Source organism: Penicillium concentricum, assembly GCF_028827145.1.
Source record: "Penicillium concentricum strain IBT 3081 chromosome Unknown utg000003l_segment0_segment0, whole genome shotgun sequence".
Lineage (NCBI taxonomy): Eukaryota > Fungi > Ascomycota > Eurotiomycetes > Eurotiales > Aspergillaceae > Penicillium > Penicillium concentricum.
Window position 1 is genome coordinate 358,365 of NW_026622756.1, and position 19,286 is coordinate 377,650.

General features: G+C 48.7%; 7 protein-coding genes across 7 annotated transcripts; 4 read left to right on the forward strand and 3 right to left on the reverse strand.

The window, feature by feature from the left end:
• Window positions 1-246: 246 nt before the first annotated feature.
• On the forward strand, window positions 247-1,413 carry N7517_007990 (uncharacterized protein; the record flags this gene model as incomplete). The annotated part of the gene is made up of 1 exon (XM_056725720.1): window positions 247-1,413. One exon carries the CDS (start codon window positions 247-249, stop codon window positions 1,411-1,413), a length of 1,167 nt encoding a protein of 388 aa, XP_056576571.1.
• Window positions 1,414-3,661: 2,248 nt separating this feature from the next.
• N7517_007991 (putative MFS transporter) lies at window positions 3,662-5,522 on the forward strand (the record flags this gene model as incomplete). Its single annotated transcript, XM_056725721.1, has 3 exons — window positions 3,662-4,490; window positions 4,543-4,798; window positions 4,862-5,522. The coding sequence occupies 3 exons, from the start codon at window positions 3,662-3,664 to the stop codon at window positions 5,520-5,522; spliced, it is 1,746 nt and encodes a 581-aa protein (XP_056576572.1).
• Window positions 5,523-6,098: 576 nt separating this feature from the next.
• On the forward strand, window positions 6,099-8,448 carry N7517_007992 (putative C6 transcription factor; the record flags this gene model as incomplete). The annotated part of the gene is made up of 4 exons (XM_056725722.1): window positions 6,099-6,218; window positions 6,279-6,373; window positions 6,426-7,116; window positions 7,165-8,448. 4 exons carry the CDS (start codon window positions 6,099-6,101, stop codon window positions 8,446-8,448), a joined length of 2,190 nt encoding a protein of 729 aa, XP_056576573.1.
• Window positions 8,449-8,836: 388 nt separating this feature from the next.
• On the reverse strand, window positions 8,837-11,241 carry N7517_007993 (fungal specific transcription factor domain-containing protein; the record flags this gene model as incomplete). The annotated part of the gene is made up of 5 exons (XM_056725723.1): window positions 8,837-9,099; window positions 9,152-9,352; window positions 9,406-9,641; window positions 9,699-10,121; window positions 10,181-11,241. The coding sequence occupies 5 exons, from the start codon at window positions 11,239-11,241 to the stop codon at window positions 8,837-8,839; spliced, it is 2,184 nt and encodes a 727-aa protein (XP_056576574.1).
• Window positions 11,242-12,369: 1,128 nt separating this feature from the next.
• On the forward strand, window positions 12,370-13,140 carry N7517_007994 (basic helix-loop-helix domain-containing protein; the record flags this gene model as incomplete). Its single annotated transcript, XM_056725724.1, has 1 exon — window positions 12,370-13,140. The coding sequence occupies one exon, from the start codon at window positions 12,370-12,372 to the stop codon at window positions 13,138-13,140; it is 771 nt and encodes a 256-aa protein (XP_056576575.1).
• Window positions 13,141-13,428: 288 nt separating this feature from the next.
• N7517_007995 (NADH:flavin oxidoreductase/NADH oxidase family protein) lies at window positions 13,429-15,163 on the reverse strand (the record flags this gene model as incomplete). The annotated part of the gene is made up of 6 exons (XM_056725725.1): window positions 13,429-13,494; window positions 13,549-14,136; window positions 14,207-14,226; window positions 14,292-14,711; window positions 14,928-15,030; window positions 15,095-15,163. The coding sequence occupies 6 exons, from the start codon at window positions 15,161-15,163 to the stop codon at window positions 13,429-13,431; spliced, it is 1,266 nt and encodes a 421-aa protein (XP_056576576.1).
• Window positions 15,164-15,809: 646 nt separating this feature from the next.
• N7517_007996 (Malic oxidoreductase) lies at window positions 15,810-18,071 on the reverse strand (the record flags this gene model as incomplete). The annotated part of the gene is made up of 5 exons (XM_056725726.1): window positions 15,810-16,884; window positions 16,950-17,298; window positions 17,410-17,488; window positions 17,566-17,785; window positions 17,845-18,071. 5 exons carry the CDS (start codon window positions 18,069-18,071, stop codon window positions 15,810-15,812), a joined length of 1,950 nt encoding a protein of 649 aa, XP_056576577.1.
• Window positions 18,072-19,286: the final 1,215 nt, after the last annotated feature.

Genomic DNA, 19,286 nt, shown 5'->3' on the forward strand with positions numbered 1-19,286 from the left:
ACTTTGCTTTACACAATTTAATTATAGCCTCCAAGGCTTTTTGGCTAGAGACCAATCCAAACCTACGCAGAATCCCTCCGTGCTTGCTTAAGGATCACCCCGTACTCCGCAATCCAAAGCTGTTTGCAAGCACGGCCTGGTGAAGCCACAACCAGGCCCGATGGACGTTGTCGCTCAAGACTCTGTGACTGCTGTCCTAGCTGGTAATATCGCTGTATCCTGTGTACTTGCCTCAGTCTCATCACTATGACTGAGATGTACTCCGGCCTTCATGTTGGCCAGCGGTTTTGCTCTCTGGAAGAGTTCAAAACAGTGGTACGGAGTATATCAGTCAGGCAACACTGGGAGCTTCGTGTGGCCAGAAGCAACAAGAAGAGCGTAGTTATCGGATGTCGATCATCAGCAACTTGCTTCTTTCGCGTGGTCTGTCGCTCAAACAAAAATGCGACCTACATCACCAGTCTTCAAGACAGCCATAGTTGCCGCCGGAGTGCAAACTCCCCTGCGGCGACACCCGCTCGCTCTGAGGCTTCCCATGTGAGATTTCTGCTGAGTGAGATCCCAAAGCTTTTCGATATGAAGTCGAAAGTACGAGCCCAGGATGTCGTGGATGCCGTGAAACGCTACCACGGGTATGACATCTCCATGCGCCAGGCACAGAGAGCGCTGACCAAACTTCAACCGCGGCATGGCGAGGGCCAGGATGAACAGGGGCTGGATATCGACATGAGTGGAGAGGATCAGCAGTCGCCCGAGGAATCCCCCGAGTCGCAAGGAGAAGGGGCAGATGCATTTGGGGAGATATCCGAGAATCGCTGGCTTCCAGAGCATCTCCAGCCATCAATGATTGATGATGATAACATGTCTCCACACGAGACCTCAAGCAACCACGTACCTGCTCCACCATCTAGTTCTCAAGCCCTGCCACCCCCACCCCAGGTGCAACATGTACCGATTCCCACACAAAATCAACCGTCTTTCAATCACAACCCACATCAAATGACAATACCACAATCAGGAGTCGAGTATCAGACCGCTGCTACTTTACCAGTAGGAGTGGTTGGACCTCCGAAAGACTACACCAATCGCAGTGACCACGATGACGTCCCCCAGATGGTTCTTACCAACTTCAAGATTGAATTCACCTGCACAACTTGCGGGTCACTGAATCAGAGCTTTTTTCCAAACCAGGGCAATGTCACCGGTGCCAGCTATATGACCCATCATGCTGTACCGAATCCTAGCAATATCTCAAGACACGCTGGGCCTACTCCTCAGAATGGTGTTGGTAGCAGTAGCAATGCAGTCGGCGAAAACCCTGCTTACGATATTAATGCCTCTAACACACCTACCATCCAGAACGCCTGGCCTGGTGGTGGCCTAGGAGTTCAGATTGGACCGGCACATACCTAACATATCATGTTAAGAGGATGATGTCAGTCACCAAGTTAGCTGTGAGATCGGAATATTTGGCTGTGCAAACTCGTGCTTGCACAAGGCAACCCGAGCCAGCACAAGCACCAGCTGACTTTATGCCTTACTATGCACGGCAATGGATGGTATTCGATGCCTTGCCCATCCTGGTTTCTGCGTTTCTATGCGCTCTATGAGACGTCAAGGTTAGAATTATGGATACCCAATCCAGAACACGATGGTAGCGTCTGACTCTAGTCTGAAGGGGCTAGTTCGATGTGTCGTTTCAGGGATCTCTGTTTTGATTTTGACCGTGAGATCTCTATATAGGTTCATCTTATGTAGGGGAAGTGACATCCGAGATGTCCTGGGACTGGATATTATCAGGGCTAATATTGTTATGAAGTCGACGAGCCACGCTGGCTAATCCTGTTTTGATACCACTTTTGTTGACGGGATTGGAAATTCCATTCCTATCTGCTTAGTTTTGAGACTATCAACTCATCTTTCAAAGATTGTTATACCCTTGTATTTGATCAAGTACGTTGTTCCCCAAAACAAGTTTCTTCCCGGCGGATCTGGATAATCTTGCTCAACCCCATCACCTGAGCCGAACTGTGTCCTTTTGCCAGAGAGAAGATAACTGCCCCCCCCCCCCCCCCCCCCCCCCCCAATGACTCGATTGTGTCATGGGTTTCCCTGGATGTGAAGTCGAAAGGAGACAATGCGCCCAGGCCTGCTTGTCAACGTCTTTGCTGCAGGGTTGTTAATGTTGCCTACTTCGCGAATGAAGCCATTAGTAAGAGATCTACCGCTCGTATTACTTCCACCTGATGAGCCAGTTCAATTTGAAAACCCGAGCTGTGGAGCCCCCAGACCAATGGACTATCGTAATAACACTACTATTTTGAGGGAATGGTCTAGGTTGGAAGCGTCTCTCATTGAATAAGTAGACCTACATTGAAACACTATATGGACGTAGTGGCTGACTGACCTGTATTAAATAATTTTGGAACTGATGTGCCCCATATCTGAGAATTAAATTGCCATATATGTATTGCATATATTTAGCAAGGCGATTCAAATAGTCCGAGAAATGCACTTGACTCGACGGTGTTACCTCCTTCTCGCCGAAAACAAAATGGTGGGCAAAAGGTTATTCTATCATCAATGTCTCTGGAGGGTAGTCGAGATCCTCATCAATAATAAACGGTGACAGGCGAAATGAATACTGCCGCGATGCAAACTACCAACTGCAAGCGGATAGGAGCTTCCGCCGAGTCCCCATCAACGTTTGGTTTAATGATGAGACGAGGCCAACTGCCCTTTCACCACCGGGCCATCGCATGTCTATGAAGTAAAAACGGTAGGGTGACCTTGGTTGAACTGAGCAGCCTACAAAAATGTGTGGCGATCATGATAGAAGAAGAGAGCCATGGAAGTATGTAAGCTATATAAAAGCCCATAGGCTTGCCATCGTCAAAAAGGCCTTCTGTTATCGAGTCGCACAGCGCGTTCAACAATGACATACACGGCGGTGTGACGACACCGGAAATTACATATACATCTCTGTATAGGAGATATGGCTTCAAATAGTACCTTAATTGGTTGAATTGACCGCACAATCAGTGATCAAGCTGCAGAACAGCGACAGTACTTCGGAGAAGTATCCGGAGATCAAGGCATAAATTGCCCGATTCGGCATCCCGGACCATTACTAAGCCATCGGAGGTCCGATCGGCTATCCGACAGGGATCCACAACAGACTCTGCTCTTCGTCAACGGCACCGAAAAGATGACGCGGAACAGAGCCGACAGTGTCTGGATCGCCGTCGATCTGATATCGGGCTTAATGTAAAGCACACAAGTTTCTACTTGCGTCGGACCTGAATCCGATGTGACACCTGCCGGCGTGTAAGCTCCAATCGACATCCAGCGCTCAGTCACCGATGGATCGGAAGGCACTAAAATCCTGCCAGGGAAAAACTCTACTTATCAAATGACTCTTCTTTTATATAAATTTGTTATGGGATTAATTGTTCCTTCAAACAACATCGAGTCCCTCCACATTCCATATAATTGTGCTTTGGATAATATCACGCCAAGCATTTTCTTCCAACCTTAATATACTTCGTGTGTTGCAAGATCTTCAACGCCACAAGGCACACATGGCCTTTTACGAAACATCTCAAACACCCTAGGGAGAAACACCGTAATTGGACGAGCTTTGTGCCACTACACTGCAGCTATGAATCGACAACGAGAGGCCGAAAAAGCCCTTCACGACCAAACAAATATCCTCCCCTTCGCGCAACTCATGGTTGTCTTCACAGGTCTGGCAATTTCTTTGCTGATTTGCATGGTGGATCAGAATGGCATCAGTGTCACCCTGCCAACGATCTCACGCGAACTCGGTGCCCAGAATACCATATCCTGGGCTGGAACCTCATCGCTAATTGCAAACACCATGTTCACGGTACTATACGGCCGACTGTCAGATATCTTTGGCCGGAAAATCATGTACATCTCCGCATTGGTCTTGCTGTGCATTGCAGACCTGCTCTGTGGATTGTCCCAGAACCCGGCTATGTTCTATGTTTTCCGAGGTTTGGCTGGTGTCGCCGGTGGTGGTGTTACCTCCCTGACCATGATTATTGTCTCCGATATCGTGACCTTGGAAAAGCGAGGCAAGTACCAGGGTATTCTGGGTGCATCTCTAGGTCTTGGTAATATCATTGGACCATTTCTAGGTGCTGCATTCACCATGCGTTCAACGTGGCGTGGTTTCTTTTGGTTGATTTCTCCATTGGCTGCTTGCTCTGCAGTCGTTGGATACTTCCTCATTCCGAATAATGCACGTAAAGATAGCTTCCGGGAGAATATTGGCCGCATTGACTGGTTCGGACTGCTTGCGTCGTCCATTGGTATCATCTTCCTCTTGATTCCTATCTCGGGAGGTGGATCCTATTTCCCCTGGGATTCACCGATGGTCATCAGTATGCTCGTTATCGGAGGCTGTTCACTCGTTGCATTTTTGCTCATTGAATGGAAGGTGGCTACACTTCCAATGCTACCAGGTATGTTCTGATCCCCCTAGTCGTAAAGAGACATTCAGTTGACATGAAACAGTGGTCTTCTTCAAAAATAAGGTCGTCTCCGCAATCTTCTTGCAGAGTTTTCTTTATGGTGCCGTTTACCAGGCAAGCCTTTACTATCTGCCATTGTACTACCAGAATGCTCGTGGCTGGTCGCCAATCGCCTCTGCGGCGATGACATGTCCTATGGTTGCGGCCCAGTCAATCTTCTCAATCACATCGGGATTGTACATCTCGCGAGTAAAGCGCTATGGAGAAATCATTTGGATTGGATTTGGATTGTGGACCTTGTACGTTGATCAATGCATAAGCCCTCTTACTTTGGTCCTATACTAATACTATCATTCTCGCAGGGGGTCGGGCCTTATGTTATTATTCGGTACCCACACCCATCCAGCCGTTATTGCAGTCATTGTGGCAGTCATGGGCGCCGGAATTGGCTTCACATTCCAGCCCACTCTCGTGGCCCTGCAAGCCCATTGCACCAAGTCCCAAAGAGCAGTTGTGATTGCAAACCGTAACTTCTTCCGCTGCATTGGTGGTTCATGTGGCCTCGCCATCTCTGCGGCAATTCTGCAGGCTACTCTTCGCTCCAATCTATCAACCAAGTTCGCATACCTGGCAGAGTCTTCATACTCGCTTCCTCCAAGAGCGAACCTCAGTGCAACTGAGTGGGCTTCAATCCTGCATTCTTACAGCAAGGCTTCACACGCAGTATTTACCCTGCAAGTCCCTCTCATCGGCATGTGCTTCCTGGCATGTATGTTTGTGCGTGACAGAGGTCTGGAGCGACCAAAGGAGCCAGAAGAAATTGAAGAGGAGAAGCGAAAAGCCGAAGAAGAAAGAGATGCCGAGGCGGCTACTTCTGAATACCCCGAGTCTGTCGATCATCAGACACACCACCAGGCTGAGAAGCGTCATTCTGTGTCGACACTCGCCGAATCATGGATGCCGCCTTCTCAGGTGGAACCTAATACCGAGGAACACAGAGAGAAGGAACAGCAACATCACTGAGCCATCTAAAGAGTTGAAAATGATGAAGGGCCGTTCGTTTTACTTTTGACCTGGCTAAATCTGCATTTGCATTTGCATTTGTTGCATGGGCGGCGTATGATACCAAAAGGGTAATATAGTTTACGATAGATTAATTTAGTATGAACATTACTTGGTGTTTTTGATTTTCCGAGCTATCGAGTCTATGTCAATATTGCTATCTGGTGGACTAGAAACTGTTCATCACTTTCCAAGCTCTGCTTTTATGGAGGGTTAGCTCCAGCTTCTGATTTCTCAGACCTTTGAAATATCTCTTTGATCACAAGTAGCCGAACTGCAGAAAACAATAAAACAGAAAACAATAAAGCAGAAAACAATAAAGCAGAAAACAATAAAGCAGAAAACAATAAAGCATAAGATTTAAATGTATATCCTAAATGCCTTGTAAACTATAGGCTGCGTTAGGGTTAATAGATGTCTTGTCTTGGCATTCCGGTCCAACCTCATCTCCGTCCTCTTTCAATCTCACCATGCAATGGCACTTCACCAGCGTCTTAATGTGTCAAATTGAGGTTTATATTCTCTAGAAAATTCGATATGTATGCGCTCGGGCAGAATTCCGAGTCATCAAGGCAGACAAGTCCCGCATCGCGAGATCATAACCCACGAAAACGTGGGAGGACCGCATGCACTCGCTGCAAGACACGGAAGCAGAAGGTGAGCTGGATCTAGTCAGTAGCATATTTACAAACATGTTAACTTACAGGTTTCTTTTAGTGCGACAATGAACATCCGACCTGTTCTAACTGCTTGAAGGCGGGGGTCCCGTGCGACAAGTCGAATGTCCGAGAGGACAAAGACCGCCAGAATGAGTAAGTTTCAAATGTATGAAGTAACCGGAAAGAAAACTAATTTGGATGTTAGTTACACACGTGGTTTAGAGGAGCGTGTACTGTTCCTTGAGCGTAAACTTGTTGAGTCTGATCGATCATCAGATCGGAATGCTGCTATAAATACGTCTTCGCTATTCTCCCCACAAGGTGGTCACACAACACCACGCACAAATACCTCGGGATTTGACAATAATCCCGTGGGAGAAATCGTGGGACTTCTTGCCCTGAGTGCTTCCGAGGCCCCTGCATACGTAGGATCCAGTTCTGGTCTTTCCCTCGCTGCCGATCTGGGCGAGATGGTCCAGACGAGTGTATGGAACCAATTCATCTCAAGGATGCAGCAGAAAACCAGTATCGCCGCCCATAATTCCCAGAACCAGGCAGGCCAAGTACACGGGCCCTCGGTGCAGCCCAGCGCTACTCAAGTTCGAGATCGGGCAACGAGGATGGAAGATCTCTTGCCGGCGAATATTGAACCTCCAACCGATGAGATGGGTGCAAGAATACTCGAAACATATTTCACCCGACTTCATTCTCGATATCCATTCCTTAATCGGAAACAAGTATGGCAGATCCATGCAGATCGATGGCGCTTGGCGAAGACCAAACGTGAGGACCTTACTCCGTCTGATCGGTTTGCTATCTTCAAACTCAACCTGGTCTATGCAATTGGTGCAACAATGCTTCGACTGAGTGAGAATTATGCATACACGACCCCCGAGGTAATCACGTCTCTAACCGTTAGATCGGCTAATGCTTACAACTTTTAGCGATTTTATACTGCCGCCTTACAGCATGTTCCCACAATGTGTGAAGCGCGATCCATTGATAATATCGAGGCCATGGTTCTTCTTGTCGTGTATCATCTTCGAACTGCATCTAGTCATGGCATGTGGTACATGATTGGACTTGCCATGCGTACTGCTATCGATCTAGGTCTTCACCGAAAGGCAAATGAGAGCAACATGGATCCATTTACCACTCAAATGCGACGAAGACTATTTTGGACTGTATACTACTTGGAGCGAGTGGTATCGATGTCCCTCGGTCGTCCGTTCAGTATATCCGATCGTCACATTGATCTTGACCTCCCACTAGAAGTGGACGATGACATTGAAGATCCCACACTACTCACAGCACCCCTAGACCCAAACAAGACAACAAGCTTGACATTCGCAATTTACCTCTTCAAACTCCGTCGCATCGACTCCCGCATCCAACATAAAATCTATCGCGCCGACCGCCCCCTATCTTCTCTCCGACCAAAAATGGACCCTCTATATCTTGAACTGGAACAGTGGAAAGAATCCGCCCTATTGCGATTCAGCGGTCCAGATCTCGACTACCCGATGTTGCACTTCAACCGAGCAGTCCGGCTACTAATTCAGCCATTCCTCCCCCTCCTCCCAATCACAGACCCATACTACCAAATCTGCATCCTGGCCGCAGGAAACATATGCCAATCCCACAAACGCCTGCACCAAACCCTAGAATACGGCCACTCCTTCCTAGCCGTACAAACGGTCTTCATGGCCGGAATCACCCTCCTCTACGCGCTATGGACACAGACAGACCAAGTCTGGTCCGTCCGCATGAGCAATGACATCCGTGCTTGCTCAACAGTCCTCTTCGTAATGGGCGAACGCGCAGCATGGGTCAAGAAATACCGCGACGCCTTCGAGCTGCTGGTCAACGCCGCCATGGAGAAACTTCAGGGCAATGAGACTGCCCGCAACGCCGGAATGGCAGAGCTGATGACAGCCCAGTATGGCGTTAATTGGAATTCTACCACTGCTCCTGGCATGTCTGGGAGTGATAAGTATCCCCCGGTTAACCCGACGGGACTAGCTCCTGATACTGTGGGTGCCACGCCGCAGCCGCAGGGTTGTCCGGATGATGATTCTGAGCATGCGGTTAGAATGGCGTTGCAGTTGGCGCCGTGGATTGATCAGGATGAGAGTGACCCTCTGTGGGTGCCGGACTTTGGGACTTTGGAGAATCTGTCTGGGACGTTCTGGAGCCATGATGATACGAGACTTTTCGATCCTATGTGATGTCCTTTTGGAGTGTTGATTGTACATACATGCGAGAGATGGAAAATGATACCCTTTGGTTATGAGATAATGACAGGTCGCATATTCCGAGGTTTACTCATCATGGGAGCTTTCCCATGGTTGTTTCGCGGTATTATTCAAAGGGGAAACCATAGGACTCGGTAAATGAGAGCCTCCCACCTTCCTCTCCGGATGAGGCAATTGTTGATTTCAACATAGGGCATGTTTTGATGGATTCAATATACCCGTGGAGCTCAGTCATGCTTGCTCGGTGTTGCATTGACTTTTTGGATATCAGGTCTTGCGATGCGAAGTAGTCGACTGGCATCAGTCTGGTCCGATGACCCATGCTGCATATTTTTATACAAGACTTCGCGTTTATGATATGTCAAGAGGGTATATCCGTGAACCAGCTTGCAAGATCAGGCAAATCAAATCTGCCAAGGAATCCAAATTCTTCCTGCCCAAAGCCCATCTCATCCCACGTTGTGAAAGGATTGATATCCAAGTTATTAGTTTCGTGACGGAGGTTGTGTTCATCTAATATCGGCTCGGTAGGCTGCGACGACAAATCGGGTCGGTTCAGTTGTTGATTGCCCCTTTGGTACAGCTGAGTGGAAACTAACGAAGCATCGCCAGGCCGACAAGTAGCTATACGAGAATTAGCCTATACCCAGTGAGTATCCATTACCAAACAACCAACCTGAGTAGTTTTGCATAATATGTTGGTGCGTCACTTGCAAGAACTGCAACGAGTTGCGGGCCGAGAGACTGAACATAGCCATAAAAGCTAAGATCTCTTCGCACTTGCGCCAACTCTCATCCACGATTTGTGAATCAACCTGCTCCCGGATAGAATGGCATGAGTATGACATTATCAGGATGAATCCTGCAGTCGATGTGTCTAGTACATGTTAGTTGATGAACATGGACAAACCAGCGGAGTTGATCACGAACAGAATCCATTGTACCACCAAGCATCAGTTACACTCGTTCGATATGTCTCGTGAACAAGTGAGACCAGGTTGATGGCCGCTGTGACGCAGGAGGCGGCACATTTTGAGTAGACCGAGGAGTATATTATATTTTTCTCGCTGGGTTGTATATCAGAGCGGCGTGATGACCCAGCTCGTTCACCGGAGCAAAGTTGAGTAAACATGGGGCGATACAACAGAAGGCGAAGGTGGATAAATCTATTGTTTCCCTTTTGGTTAGAAACTGTAACTCAAAGTCCCAAAGAGAGAAGCTACCTTGCACGCAACACATTTTGCTGACGCTTGAAGGTTGACGAATTACCACTGCTCGAGTGATGCATTGATGCTTCATCTGTCCAATTCAAGGGCTGGGGCACGCTAGTCTCATAAGCAGCAAGTTTATCGTCGAGTTCCATCAATACATCCAGGCTACAAAGCTTGGAGCTTTGCAACGAACTGGTGCGAGAGTTATTCGATCGACTCTGCCAAGCGTTATAGACCTCAGATAGAACAGACTCGAGAATTTTGTATAATTCAATGGTTGAAACGTAGAAAGTCATATATCCCAGTTTATGATCACAGGGTTGTCCACTAAGCTCACAAGGATCAGCTTCCTGGGAGTCCGTTCCCATTGCAGGCAGAGGTAACGGTGAGAGGTGAGAGGTCATGCTCGGTCTTCCATGTGTCATGCTCACAATTCTATTTTCATTAGTTAGCTGTGTCTTCCGAAAAGGATTTAAAAGACCGATTGTACTAACATGTCCATAATGACGCAGCTGTGCCAGGTGCGCCGTCGTATTTCTGTCTCCAGGGGTTTGTTCGAGGCATGTGTGGTTGTCTCGTGTAGCCCGAGTCCTTGACCAGCGCGACACGCCAGTCCAATTGCATTCCAGCACCGAATAGGGTAAGGGGTGCTTTGAAGAAGAAGTGAAACAATCAAAAGAGTTTGGACCACGCCGATGGTGCCTATGTCCAGGAGGTCAAGATTTACAAATCGCTTTGCCCGAAGGAAAAATGAATATACCGCGGCCTCCCGGTCCGCAGGCGGAATATCAGAAAAATGACAGCCAAGGGCAAATATGGCATTGAGTGCACAATGAAAGACAATCGAATTAGGACCGCAATCAAATGCGCCCCCGAGTCCGATATTGAGCTGTGGCAATTCGGGCTTGGATGCCTTGTCCGACCCCCAGAGATTCTCATACGCTTGCTCAAAACTGGGGCGATGGAAAAATGGGAATAGACAATGTACCCTGTCCCAGTAGCACCCAAGAAGGTGGTCTGCCAGAGATCGAGGGGGCAAGGAGAAGTCGTCGAACCGAAGATCTACCGATGGATGGCCTAGATCTCGCCAGATCCCCGTATCAGGGCCCTGGCATCTTGACGACTCATTCTTGCTATCTCGCAAAGCTGACATATACGACCGCAAAGGCATCGACTCTCCTGCAAGACGCATAAAAGAGGCCACTGAAGAGTTTCCATAGTATTGCTGCTCCTGTGGAGAGTCTGTGCTTGGGTCGTCTTCTGCGACAGATATTGCACCCATGGCGGTGACATTCCCGTGGGAGTTGAGAGACGGTGAAGGGTATATACTGCTTGCTTGTGGGTGAAAAGATTTAGGAGACAGATGTGCCGCATGTGGAGATCTATAACGCTCAGCTTCCGCTCGATTTCTCTGCGCGGGAAATCTTGGCGGTTGGAAAGCAGGTGTGGAGGACAGAGGACTTGGTCCAGATGGTACAGGAATGGAACCCAGTCCTAGTAATCCTTCTGCGGCAACTGATGTCCTGGATTCTGCGTCCAGGTGATCCAGATCCATAGCTTCACCTAAATGACTTTGACTTTCAGATGTCCTGTAGTCTGGATATTGTGACGGCCCAGGCGGCACAGCAACTCCCCCTTTGCACATATCTCTTCAAGCTCCCGAATTCGATTATGGAGAATCTTCAGGTATTCATCGTTGCTAGCAGACCTCGCATTATCCAGCTTGTATACACATTGGTCAACGGTATACGAGCGTCGAGCGCATGGACCACAAATTGGCTTTATACCATCGCATCTGACCTTCTTTTCTCGACATGACTCGCAGGCCAAGGCAATCTTGCGACGGCGTGGCTCTTTAGTAATTCCACCTTTAGGAGGCATCTGTTTGACCTTGATCCCATAGGCCCTAAGGGTATATGCGACCCACAGTGTTCCCTATTTGATTGGTGGTCCGGATGGTGACCGCAAGAAAGGGTGTATGCTGCAAGGGGAAAGGGAAAAGGAGTGGAACAATCCCGGGACTGTGTCCGGAATGTACCCGGACAGTCACGTGTCAATACATAAATCACGAAATTAGATCGAAGTAAAATATAGAAATGGAGAAGCGTGTTCCTGTTTTGTCTCAAGATCAAGACCAAACCCTGAATGCTATAATTAGGCTCCTTGGTCTAATTTATTTGGAACGACATCATAGGTGGAGCCCCGGGATGCACCCGGTGTGTTTTTACAGGAACTACCAGGAGAGGAATACTTTAGTTATCGCCATAAACCCGCGGCGTATTGCGGTGTAGGGGTGTACCATTAAAATACTACCTTTTACTCCGTATGTATTGAATTAAACGGGTTGTAGATCTATATTTTGAGGTGCGGATGTGCTGCGGATGCAGTTGCGGATCCGCACCGGGTGCATTCCGGAATTGACGTAGGGAACCCTGCCTTTAACAAGGCTGGCTTCAAATTATAGGATAAAGCTAAGGTTCCCCTTTATCCAAAGTCCAAACTTCAAACTCCGAAGTTCAAAGTCCAAAATCTAACATCAAGTGCTATTATCGTTGTTGGCTTTCCACACACAGGCCCGATATCAGATTATCAAAGCCAAGCTCACCACCTGGTCAACATTTAAAACCCAAAGTACAATCAAAGAAAGCAGCCTCACATTGATTGGTATCTCCCACAGCCCCAAATGGAGTACGACAATCAGACGCTTCAAAGGGGCCATAGTACCCCTTCACACTACTGTCCTTGGCAAGCCGACAAGCCTCAACAAATTTCCCGAGAACAATGGCCCACCGAAGAAGGTCTCCAATGGGGCTCAGATCCCAGCTTTTGCTATCACGGCTACTCTAGTCCCATCGGTACCTGGACAGAGGAGCGGCTGGTGCAGAATCTGATGCGAAATATGGCCAGTTTCTGTACTAGCATGAACATGGGCTTCGATATCCCTCAAATAATAGACGAGCCACCTCAGAAGCCTGTGCTGGAGGCCTCGCAACTGAATGGATTCACACTTCCCATGTTTCAGCCCTCAATGGTTCCACCAAACGAAAGACTCTCCGAAACGCCATCCTCGCCATCTTCATCCTCATCCTCATCGAGCCAAGGCCAAATGCTCTCTCCAGACGATGATGAATGCTCGCAACGGCCAAGCTGCATCAAAGCCAGGATCCAGGCTGGGCAAAAGAAGAGAAAATGTGTGCAAAAGCCAGGACAAAAATTGTGTCACTGCCGATCGGAAAAGAGGAGAAGAGAGCTTGTTGGAGACAAATATAAAGAACTCTCTCGCATTGTGCCAGGGCTGAAGGAACAATCATATACAAGGAAATACGTTCTCGAGGAGACTGCACTGTGGATACAAAGTTTGGCCCAGGGGAATGATGCCCTACATGAACAATTAAGGCAGTTGAAGGAGCAGGAAATTTTGAGTCAGTTGGATGAAGAAAAAGTAGGCTGCTAGTTCTAGCATTGGTTGTATCTCTAACATATCACAGTGGCATGTACAATACGCTGGCCTGGCGTTCAGGATATAAATGCAGGACCAACAGCAACCGCAAAAGGGATTTGGGTCTTGTCTGCTTTCAATCATATTACATTAAAGGCTATATATTAGAATTACTATTTACTCATAGAATCTTTGCCTCACACAATACACATGTACACATGTATACTCTTCTATTCTCGACCCAAAGAGTGATCACACCCAAACAAAACAAAACAAGTATTGATACAAACCAAAGGCCTCAATCTACCAAGGAGGCGCAATGGCCACAATCCCCTTCCCCAATCTCTGAATCTGCGCAGCATAATACGTCTACCAAACCAGTCAGCCAACCACTCAAACCACACAGAAAAAAAAAGAACTTACACTCTCAGCCCCAGCCCCAATAAGATGCAACGGCAAGAAGCGCGTATACCACGGAACAGGCGCCTTGTTCAACGGCATCTGCGCCTCATCATCACCAACGCTCTCATCGAGCAATAAACGCGGGAATTTCGGATCAATAGCCGCAGGCCGTCCAATACCAACAAGATCACAAGCATTATCCCTAATAGCAGCCTCAGCGCCAGCACGCGTGCGGAACCCACCAGTCAACATAAGAACGAGACCAGGATGGCGCTTTCGCACCTCCTTCGAGAACTCGAGGAAGAAGGCCTCGCGCGCGGCGGTGCGTGAGGATTTTGGTGCTGCCGCACTGGCTTTACCGTAGCCCATCATTTTGGGATCTTCGTAGGTGCCGCCGGAAATTTCCATGAAGTCGATTCCGGCTTCGGCTAGGAGTGCGATTTGTGTCATTGTTTCTTCGAAGGTTGTTGAGCTGTGGTCGGCAGAGTTTAGCTTGATGCCGATTGCGAAGGTTGCGGGAACGACTCTGCGCGTTTGGGAGAGGATTTCTAGGACAAAGCGGGCGCGTTTTTCAGGTGTGCCGCCGTAGGCGTCTCTCCGGAGGTTTGTCTAGGTTAGAGTTAGTAGTTGTGTTGATGATGGTGTGGCTGGAGGGATAGGGGAGCTAAGAGTGTCATACCTTTCCATTGAGGAATTGATCTAGCCAGACAAACCATTAGCACAAATACTATTGAGCCAGTCATTCCAAAAAAAAGAAAACATACCAATCAAATACCCATGCGCACCATGCAGCTCAATACCCGAAAACCCAGCATCCGCCATCAACCTCGCGGTATCAACAAACTGACGAATAACCCTCTCAATATCCTGAGTAGTCATCTCCTTGGGCTCAGACCAAACTAGACACGCAATCAGGCTCTGGAGGTAACTATCTCCAACCTTCATGGGCACAGCGCTAGGCGCGAGCGTCTGGGCGAGCATGCCGCGGTGACCTGCAACGCGGAAGGACTGTCGTCCTGGGTGGCAGATCTGGGAGATGGCTGGGGTGCCGTGCTTTTGGCAGGCGTCGGCGTATTTCTTCCATTGCGCGACTAGGGCGCTGTTGGTTTCGCTGTCTTTGTATTCGTCGTGTAGGGCTGGGTCGAAGGGGCTGCCCATGTGGTTTACGTCGACTTGGACGTTTCCTGGTGAGGTGTTAGGTTTGGTTGTGGTTCGGAATATGTTTTGATAGTGAAGGGTTGGATTAGAATCAGAGTTAGGGCTTTGAGGGTTGCATATGGTTTGAAGTTGGGCGCTTTTTTGGGTATATATGGGGAAAGGGCATGGATATAGAAATAGAGCTTAAGGGCTTCGCATTTGCCATAGAATCTTAAACTTAACATAGTAGCATTAGATCTTACCTGTAAGAATACTCCCCCATCCACCGTCGGACCATTGCTCATAAGCATCAACCAGGGTGTTTGTCGGCTGGTTAGTTTTGGCAATCATCTCAGCCATTGCGGCCTGAAAGGGTGTTAGTTCCATTTGTGTATAGCCATTAGGTATGAACAATGTATGTGATTTGTACCTTGCTCAGCCGATTCGGCAAAACCAGTCCACATGGGAGCTTGACGGGGTCTGCAAGGGGAGATGGCATGGCGTATGTGCAGATTTTGTATGTGAACAATATATACAGTGTAAAATATATCTAATGCAATTGTTATAGATATTAAAGTCCAATATAAACCGGAAATTTCGTTCCTTAGTCATCTCGCGGAGAGATTGGTCTCCCCGTCTTGTGTGGAGTCTCCCGAGGTCCATGAGGAAAAGTGGATTTGGGCAAGTCCGGGAGTTGTGTTCATCCGTTAGGGATATTATTGATGATTTGATCAACCTAGAAGGGAAGATGTTGCGAGCCCTGAAAATGGACATGTTCATAGTAACCCGTGGAGCTATATTGTACGGTAAAATGTAGGATAATAGTATAAAAGTTGATTTTGTTCATTGATATGGCAACAGCTAAATTTTAACTATCCCCAAGATGCAACCAAAATGCGAGCCAAAAACCAAAAATAAGTGCTGGGTATTCAATCAGGGAAAAAGAAGTTCGTGTCCAACCCGAAAATAGGCAGAGAAGGAAAAAAAGAGTGCGCTCGAAACCAAAGGGGGAAATATGAAAAGTCAAAAGTGACATGCGAGTCCATCACGCAGACATCCTAAGCGCTGACAGATTAGAACAAATGCTTTTTTTTTCTGCGAAATGCAGTATGCACAACCAAGCCGAAAAGAAAAAAAATCAAATCTTACAGCTTGGCATTCTTCTCCTCAGTCGGGGAACCACTCGCTGTGATAGGGGGCGAGATTGTTCCCAGACTGGAGAGGAGGTGACCGACCTCGCGCTCCAGAGCGCGGACCTCAGTGTGAGGGTCATACATGCGGGACTTGATCCAGTTGTCCAGCTCGATGTCGCTCATAGAGCGGAGGGCGATCTCGCGGTCAACCTTGTCCTCCTGGGCAGCGCGCATCACCTTGCGGGTGACGACGATGCTGACCTCGCGGATGCGGGTGATGTCGGGGTAGAGCAGACCACGCTCAAGCTCCTCGCCAGTGAGGGCAGTGGAGAGGGCATCGCCGGAGGCGTAGATCATGCTGTCTGTGACGCGGACGGCCTTGGACAGGATGCTGCCGAGGCCGATACCGGGGAACACGTACATGTTGTTGCCCTGGCCGGGGTAGTAGGTGCGGGTCTCACCGGCGGAGTTGGTGAAGGTGCAGTTGGGGAAGGGGGAGCCGGAGGCGAAGAGACAGCGGCCGTCAGTGTTGGTGACGGCGGTCTCGAAGTCACACTCGGACTTGGAGGAGGGGTTGGAGAGGGGGAAGATGAGAGGGGCGGTGTTCCAGTCAGCCATCTTGCGCAGGATCTCCGGGGTGAAGACGCCGCCCATGGTGGAGAGACCCATCAGGATGGAGGGCTTGACGTAGTCAACAACCTCTTCGAGAGTCTTGTACTGCTCGGCGTTGTTGTCACGGCGAGCGAAGTAGACCTTGTGGTCGGCGAGCTTGTCGCCGCGGTCAGCGGTGACAAGACCCTTGGTGTCGACGAGGTAGAAGCAGTTGCGGGCCTCATCCTCGGTCATGCCTTCGCGCATGAAGAACTCGACAATCTGGCGGGCGACGCCGACACCGGCGCTGCCGGCGCCGAAGAACACGGCACGGTGGTCCTTGCAGGGCAGACCGGAGCGCTTGACAGCGTTGATGACACCGCCAAGGATGACAGCGCCAGTACCCTGGATGTCGTCATTGAAGCAAGTGTAGTGATCCCGATACCGCTCAAGAGCAGGGAAGGGGTTCTTGAAATCCTCGAATTGGATGACAATACTAGAGAAGATTTGTTAGTCACGGTTACGATAGGTCCGAAAGACATGTGAGAATGAGTCACTTACCCAGGCCAGCGCTCGGTAAGAGCACCCATCAACTCGTCCAAGAACTCCCGCTCCTCCTCGGCGGAGATCTTCTCGCGGCGGCTACCCATGTACAGCGGGTCTTCCCGGAGGGCCTTGTTACCAGTACCGAGATCGAGAGTCAGAGGCAGGGTGGCCTCGGGACGAATGCCCGCACAGGCGGTGTAAAGCGCCAACTTTCCAATGGGAATACCCATACCGTTAATGCCCAGATCACCCAGCCCGAGGATGCGGGAGCCATCGGTGATACATGTGATCTCGACATTTTGCTCGGGCCAATTGGAGATGACCGAAGCGAGATTTCCGCGATCTTCCCAGCTCAGGTACATACCTAAAACGAGCGTTAGCGTCCCCGGTTCTAATTCGTGTGCGGAGATTCTGCCAATTGCGGAGAAAATAGGCAATTCGCTGTGGAGAAGATCTCAGTCATATTGGCACGTACCTTCGGGCTGTTGGTAGATCTCGGACCACCTTTGGCAGGCCTCGCCGACGACTGGGGTATAGATCAGGGGTGTCATTTCCTGCAGGGATTATTATGGTTAATTTTCGTCTCCCCAAGATTTCCCGGTCCAATCACATGTCTCGGCGCTCAACGTACCCTGAGGTGGTCTGTCACCAGACGATAGAACAGGTGCACATTGTTCTTGCGCAGAGTGCTGAGGTATAGGAATTTATCGATGGGGGTGTTCTTCAGACCGAGTTGCGCCAGGCATCGGGTCTTTTGTGTTTCGTATCCCTCGGCGCGAGGAGGAGTGAGGCCGTAGGTGCGCAGGTACTTGCGAATGTATGCAGGGTTGGCGGTGTCATAGTTGGCATCACTAAGAGAGAATTAGTTCCTCTCCATTGCCTAAGCTTGGTGAGCTCTAGGTTGACTTACGCAGGCGAGGCGTGGTTCACATGGGGAGCCGGGGTGGCGTGCACCGGCCGGCTTTGCTGAGTAGGTAGTGAAGGGTATCGAGCCATTGTGATAGAAGACTTGAAGTTTGGGGTAGAGGTAGAATGATAGAAAGAAAAAAAGGATCTGGGAGCAGATGCGAGTCTGTTTTTATGTACACGCGACAACATATTAAATTGCCCCTGGGATGTTCGTGCGCTCAAAGACATTCCGACAGGAGTTGACCAGATAATTAACCGGGACCGCGTGTCAAGGCGACACAGTATAGTAAAAAAAGAGTCATGATTTGGAGTCGGGAAGAGTCGGACTCTGGGGAGGGTCACGACCCATGTGGATTCATTTTCGGTGTTGACAGCGAACCGTTGTGCATGAAAGCCCTTCTGGAATCTGGATCCCTCCAAAAGCTTTTTTTAATTTTTTTTTTTTTTTTTTTTGTTCGGGAAGTAGATCCAGGTATCACTGTGTGGAGACGGGGAGGCGCCGACTCCGACAAATGCGGAGATACAATCAAATCAAATGTTGATGAAATTGAAAGGGTATCCCGAATGAGACATATAATTGCATGCGGGATTTAACTGCTCATTCCAACATTACGCAGGGAGCATACATCTGTACACTCGTACATATTGAATATTGGATGTCGAGGATGTGAGGGGATTGAAAATTGGAGTATCGGAGTTAGAAATCTCCAATTTACACGGTAGACTTGGAACTGGTGATGACAACTACCAAGTAGAATTGTGAATAATGAAATACTGTAACCTGATTGGCTATAAAAGCCGGGGAGGAAAACGCCATGAAGTATACACTAACCCTCTTTAGTCTATCAGCTCCATCCAAATCCACAGCTACGAGCTCCCAGAGCCGCAGATAGTGCCGAAGTGGAGTCAAGCTATACCCTAATTAATGTCTATTCGGTGTTTCATTTTTTTTCATTTTTCATTTTGATATTTTTGATATTTTTTAATTCGCACTTTAGCTTCTTCAAAAAGCCTTCTGGAATGAGCTTAGAAGGCAGGTTGTAAACTGGAGATCAGGCTACCGTACATAGAATATCATATGTTGTTATAGTACAATAGTACAATAGTATATGTATACAATAGGAAATCTTATCAGCGCCGAACGGAAGCTCCCCGGTGAGACTTTTGGGCCTTTGTTTCGAGTCCGCCGGGTTGGCGATGATATTCGGCCTTGTGAATGGCTCTCGGTCGCCGACAGCCCCGGGGATTTTTGATTACCTATGTTCTCCAGCACGGTTGCGTTATTTTTTTTTTTTCTTTTGCCCCTTCAATTCTTTGAATTGTCAGGTCTGGATTCAATATCCACTGAGCTTCGAAACAATTCGGGGGCACAATTCGGAATCTAGGGATTTGATCCATCAGCGATTGGTCCCTTGTCCGACCTCTGTGTAAGGCGGAAAGCTT